This window comes from Onychostoma macrolepis, chromosome 07, assembly GCF_012432095.1.
Source record: "Onychostoma macrolepis isolate SWU-2019 chromosome 07, ASM1243209v1, whole genome shotgun sequence".
Classification (NCBI taxonomy): Eukaryota; Metazoa; Chordata; class Actinopteri; order Cypriniformes; family Cyprinidae; genus Onychostoma; species Onychostoma macrolepis.
This window is the reverse complement of record NC_081161.1, coordinates 40,653,054-40,658,719: the sequence shown is the minus strand read 5'-3', so window position 1 is coordinate 40,658,719 and position 5,666 is coordinate 40,653,054. Positions and strand designations below refer to the sequence as shown.

General features: G+C 37.3%; 1 protein-coding gene across 1 annotated transcript; it reads right to left on the bottom strand.

The window, feature by feature from the left end:
• Positions 1-686: 686 nt before the first annotated feature.
• zgc:158785 (uncharacterized protein LOC791214 homolog) lies at positions 687-5,373 on the bottom strand. Its single transcript, XM_058782613.1, has 5 exons — positions 4,523-5,373; positions 4,332-4,345; positions 3,210-3,426; positions 1,125-1,331; positions 687-855 (listed from the first exon to the last, which is right to left on the bottom strand). The coding sequence occupies exons 1-5, from the start codon at positions 4,619-4,621 to the stop codon at positions 697-699; spliced, it is 696 nt and encodes a 231-aa protein (XP_058638596.1). The 5' UTR covers positions 4,622-5,373; the 3' UTR covers positions 687-696.
• Between the last annotated feature and the right edge of the window lie 293 nt (positions 5,374-5,666).

Genomic DNA, 5,666 nt, shown 5'->3' with positions numbered 1-5,666 from the left:
TGATCCTGTGATAAGAAAAAAAAAACTTAGAAATAAATGGCTTTACTGTCACTTTTGATCATTGTAATGCATTCTTGCTGAATAAGAATATTAATTTCTTTAAAAAATGGTAGTGTATATTTCCCCATGTTGGATTTACAATGCTCACAATGCACACATGATTCGTTTTAGGCTTTTCAATTCAGCTACAACATCAAATGATTAAAAGATTATTAAATGTTCACATTTTTCATGTTTTCATGGAAGAAAACACTTTTAAGTGCAAACAGTAATGAAATGATTTGTTAATCTTATGATTGTCTTACCTAGCCACTGTATGTTCATCTAGATATATATTCTGTTGAATAATTATGAAGCAGGTTTTGTAAGGTAAAGCCTGCAGGTATAAATAGCTCAGTCGTTATCATATCAAAAACATTGTTCTCTGGTTTATTTAAGAAGACGTGTTCTTTTCTTGTGGTTTGATACTCTTTTCCGATGAAATTTCTTCTTTTTATTTAAAACAGAAGTTCAGATGAAACCATCCGCTCCAAATCTCTAAAAATTAGGACATCACTGCAGTTCAGTCCCAGATCAGAATATCATTCCAGATCTGAGTGTGACTCGAAATCAGTGCTTCCCACAAAATCAGGATGTCATGAAATCAGGGTTTGTCTGAAACAGCCGGCTGTTTTCCTCCTGATGATGTTTCAGGCACTACACCATGGTCTCCTTACTCTTGTATTTGCACAAGAAGTGCATCATTAGTTGTTTTGGTCTCTGATGTGTCTTCACAGGACGGGGAGTCTGTAGCCGGATGCTGGGATTTGTCTCATTCCAAGTCCTGAAGAGGTGAATGTGGTAACGTAGGGATACCTGCGGTTAAAAAAGAAGATTGTGTGGAAACGTTAGTACCATTTTATTATCATTTGACTTTTTAAATCACTCTTTTACAGATTTGTTGTTCATTTTTCAATTTCTTTATTTAATTCTCAGTGTATCAGCCTGGGTGTCATAAAACTAATTGTGTGTTTTTTGTTTTCTAAATCAGAATAGTTTCTAATCCCACATCAGCCAGAAACACCGCAGGTGTAAAATGTCATTGCACTTTTGATTTGCTACGCTGAAAACAAGAGTGAACTTACAACAGTCCAGAAGAGGTAAATAGTGAAGAGTGTGAGTGTGAGAACAATGAGTCCCACAGCCTCCATGCCGTTGCTGTAGTACAGATCCATGGCTCCCTGCACACACAGCCAGCCTGACAGACTCGCTAAGGGTGTGATGAACAGGAAACAGATGGCGTCCCCGCACAGCGTCCGTCTCTGCTGCTGCATGGAAGGTGTGGTGAACCACTGCAGCCATGGAAAACAACTCATTAGGAGGGGGTTATACTTGAATTAAGGCAGTTTGAAAGCTTATTTCATATATTGTTTGGATAGTAACTCAACCTTTTAATTAACTTTTTTAATATGGAGCTTAAAATTCAGACAACCTAAGATAAAGAAAAAAAATTCATTTGCAACCATCCAGATCACAAAACCACTTTACATAATGCATAGATGAGTGCATATATTTAAATCAGTAGATGTAAAAAGAATAAGTAGTATGTGCAGAAAGAAAGAAAGAAAGAAAAAGAAATGCAGAAGGAAAAAGAGAAAAAATGAAGAAAGAAAAGAACGAAAGAAAGAGAATTAGAGTGAAAGGAAGAAAGAAAAGAAATGCAGAAATAAAAGAAATGAAAGAAAAAGAAATGCAGAAATAAAGAAAAATGCAGAGAGAAAGAAAGAATGAAAGAAAAAGAAAGGAAGTAAATGCAGAAAGAATGAAAGAAAGAAAATGAAAATGAAAAAAAAATCAAGCAAACAAGAAAGAAAAAAGAAAGGAAAAAATGAAAATGAAAGAAAAAGAAATGCAGAAAGAAAGAAAGAAAGAAAAATAACAAAAGAAGAAATGAAAAGAAGAAATGCAGAAATGGATAGATAAATGGATGGGCAGATGGATAAAATGATGGATAAAATGATGGATAGATAGATAGATAGATAGATAGATAGATAGATAGATAGATAGATAGATAGATAGATAGATAGATAGATAGATAGATAGATAGATAGATAGATAGATCAGTTATCACCCAGGTGAAAAACAAGTACACTTCCATGATGTGCTTAAAGTGCTCTATTTTCGAGCACTAATTTTGTACTTAATACACTAAAAATGATTCTTTAGTACTTCTTAAGATAAACTTAAGATCATCTAAGTGTACTCAGCTGTGCTATTTTGAGACTAAAATTCACTTTTAACATACTATGTTTGTATTTAAAAAATGTATTTAGTTACCACTTGTAGTACACTTGAGTGTACTAGCGTATGAAAAATGGGTTCAAGTGTGCTACAAGTGGTAACTAAATATGTTTTTTAAATACAGAGATAGTATGTTAAAAGTGCATTTTAGTCTCAAAATAGCACAGTTGAGTACACTTAGATGATCTTAAGTTTATCTTAAGAAGTACTAAAGAATCATTTTTAGTATATTAAGTACAAAATTAGTGCTCGAAAATAGAGCACTTTAAGCACATCATGGAAGTGTACTTGTTTTTCAGCTAAATCCATCATGAGATCACTGGTTCGGTATTTGTTCACAGAGCAGGCAGGTTTGCAGCGCTCAGCAGGTTGTGATACTCGTGGACTGTAGTGTCATCTTCCTGTCCTCCGCTCAAATATGAGATAAGCAGCAGCGACAGGGATACGGTCCTCATCTAATCTCATTTTCCTGCTAAGTGGATCAGTGTTTAAAAGAAGCCGAGGGAAAGCAGACCCGCCAATATGTGACGCGAGGACACGAGAGTGACTGACTGCAGAAGAACGGATGCTGATAATGACGCTTAAAACACTTTCCATATGACTATTATGGAGAGTGTGTTATTATATGTCCATTTACAGCTTTAGCTCTCTTTATTCCTGTGTCTCACATGAACTCTTAAGTCAGATTGACAGGCTGATAGTGCAGTACGTCTCAGCTGAGGTCAGACAAGATCTTCTATAGCAACATGCAGCCACCGACAGAATTACAGAAAGCGCAAATAGACGGTTCTCTGATTCATCACCTGCTAAACCTGCAAAATAATACTTTGGTCACATCTTACATTGCCTAGAGCATCAAGTGAGTGAACTCATTAGAAGTCCTTCAGAGAATATAAGGCATTCCCAAGCGCTGCCGCTGATGATTTTACCTCGGTGAGTGGTTTGGGAAGTTTCTCCAGAGCGAACTCAAAGTGGCAGAGCTCACAGTGGCTTGTGCCGGAGGCCATGAGCCAGCGCTCCAGACAAACACGGTGCACCATCGCCAGAGAGCCAGCACACTCGCAGGGAGATAACAGATCACCTGCGCTGCTGCCTTCATGACAGATACGACAAAACGGCTCCTCAGCGTTCAGACTGAAAACAGAGACCCGGGTATTAACCATCAATTCTGCAGATTCAGAGAACAATGACTCAAGGTCACACAAGATTCCAGGATATTAAAAATTAAACATTTATAGTCTTTTTAACGCAATAGTCCACCCAAAAATGAAAATGTACTCACCTTCAAGCCACCTAAGAAGTGGATGAGTTTGTTTGAACAGATTTGGAGAAATTTAGCATAACATCACTTGCTCACCAATGGATCCTCTGCAGTGAATGGGTGCCGTCAGAAGGAGAGTCCAAACAGCTGATAAAAACATCACAATAATCCACAAGCAATCCACTCCAGTCCATCGATTAATGTCTTGTGAAGTGAAAAGCTGCATGTTTGTAACAAAAACATCCATCATTAAGGTGTTTTAACTGGCCAAAATATAAATAAATCATCATAATGCATCAGTGGAAAAAGTCAAGTAGAACCAACGACGGCACCCATTCACTGCAGAGGATCCATTGGTGAGCAAGTGATGTAATGCTAAATTTATCCAAATCTGTTCCAATGAAGAAACAAACTCATCTACATGGATTGAGGGTGAGTACATTTTCAGGAAATTTTCATTTTGGGTGAATTTTTAAAAATATATATTTTCATAGTTATTTTAGTTATTTAAAATTGCAATACTATTTACTCTTTATACAGTGTTTTTGATCAGATAAATGACGTCTTTAAAAACATTAAAAATTGCAAATTATTATTTATTTATTTATTTATTTTTTACAGCTTCCATAGTTCATTTTACTATGAAAATGTACTGTAACTTTCACAACTCACAACTTCATCTAATATGCAAAATCAAGCCACAAATATGTCAAAGTTGTGACATCAGATGTACACTATGAATACTTCAACACATTTACATGTCACCAGTGTCTAATGGGATTTCAGATACTTTGGGCCATTTGGCTGAATGACGTTCTCAAATCTCACCCTGGAGGGCCAATGCCATGTAGACGTTATCTCCAAACCCAATCCAACGTTCCTGAGCAAGCTCGTCAAGGTCTGAGGAACCCTGACTTTGACCCACCTGATGCCGCCGTGTGCAGGGATCACAGAGGAAACATAAGTGCTGCTGTGAATGACCTCCTGTACAGGATCTGTGGAGGTCTCAGCATTCGGTTTCACCAGAACCACAGAATCCAGTCCAGCGCCAGGTCCAGGTGATGAGTCCTCACAGAGCATGACTGCTGCACATGAGGCCGTTCATACCTGAACAACTGCAAACTGAGAGACACAGAGACATGAGGGACATGTGATGACAGCAATGAAGAGACACTGACAGAACAGGGGCCTGTACCACGATGGTAGATGAACAAATTAAGAGTTGCAGGATTAGTTACGAGTTGACAAAACCAAACCACTCCAATCTGGCTTTATTGGTACCATGATAGTGATCATCAACTTTCTTTGTCAACTCAGGCTTGACAAGTTTGTGGAGTACTTGCACATGAATGTGTGACATCAGTGGTGAACAGCCAATCACAACACAGAACAAGTGTGATTCACTTCTCACGAGAGCGCCAGCGAGATCCAAAACTCTTTTGTTAAAGGTTAAGAGATTAAAGAATATGAGGAATTTAAGTGCATTTACACTGAACTACTTGTCCATGAAAGAGGACAAATAATGGAAATGATCTTGCTCTATTTTTGCAGTCACAAGTGAAACTTGAGTATTTAGTAGATATAGTTGATAATATATAGCGATAGAGACTCAAACATGTCAGGTCACATGTATCCATTTTTAAAGTGTTATCTATTGACTCTACCACTTATTTATATTACATATGATCTGTATATATTAATATTCATTTAAAATAAATGCTTTATAATAATTGTTACATGTGTCACTTTTCTCACATCTGACTGGTCCGATTTCAGTTTGAGATCTCTTACCCAGAACATAACCTGCCCTGAGCAGGTTAGCTGTGCAGTGTAAGTTGCTATTGCAATGAAAACCAGGCCACTTTCATGGTACCTAAAACCCAGGATTGTTGCAAACTAATCTGAAACTTACCTGGCTAGCCAGCTTCATGATACAGGCCCCAGGACAGAACAGGAGACTGAGTTTGCGTGCATTAGCTTTGTGTGAGGAACAGACTGAAACAGCCACTTATTTACACTTGAGATATCATTTACAGGGTTAGAAATTTACTCAAATGTATGTGAAGAACTACATTTAATATGAACATGAATATGCAGGACATTTGTTAGCTCCCATTTTTGTGAA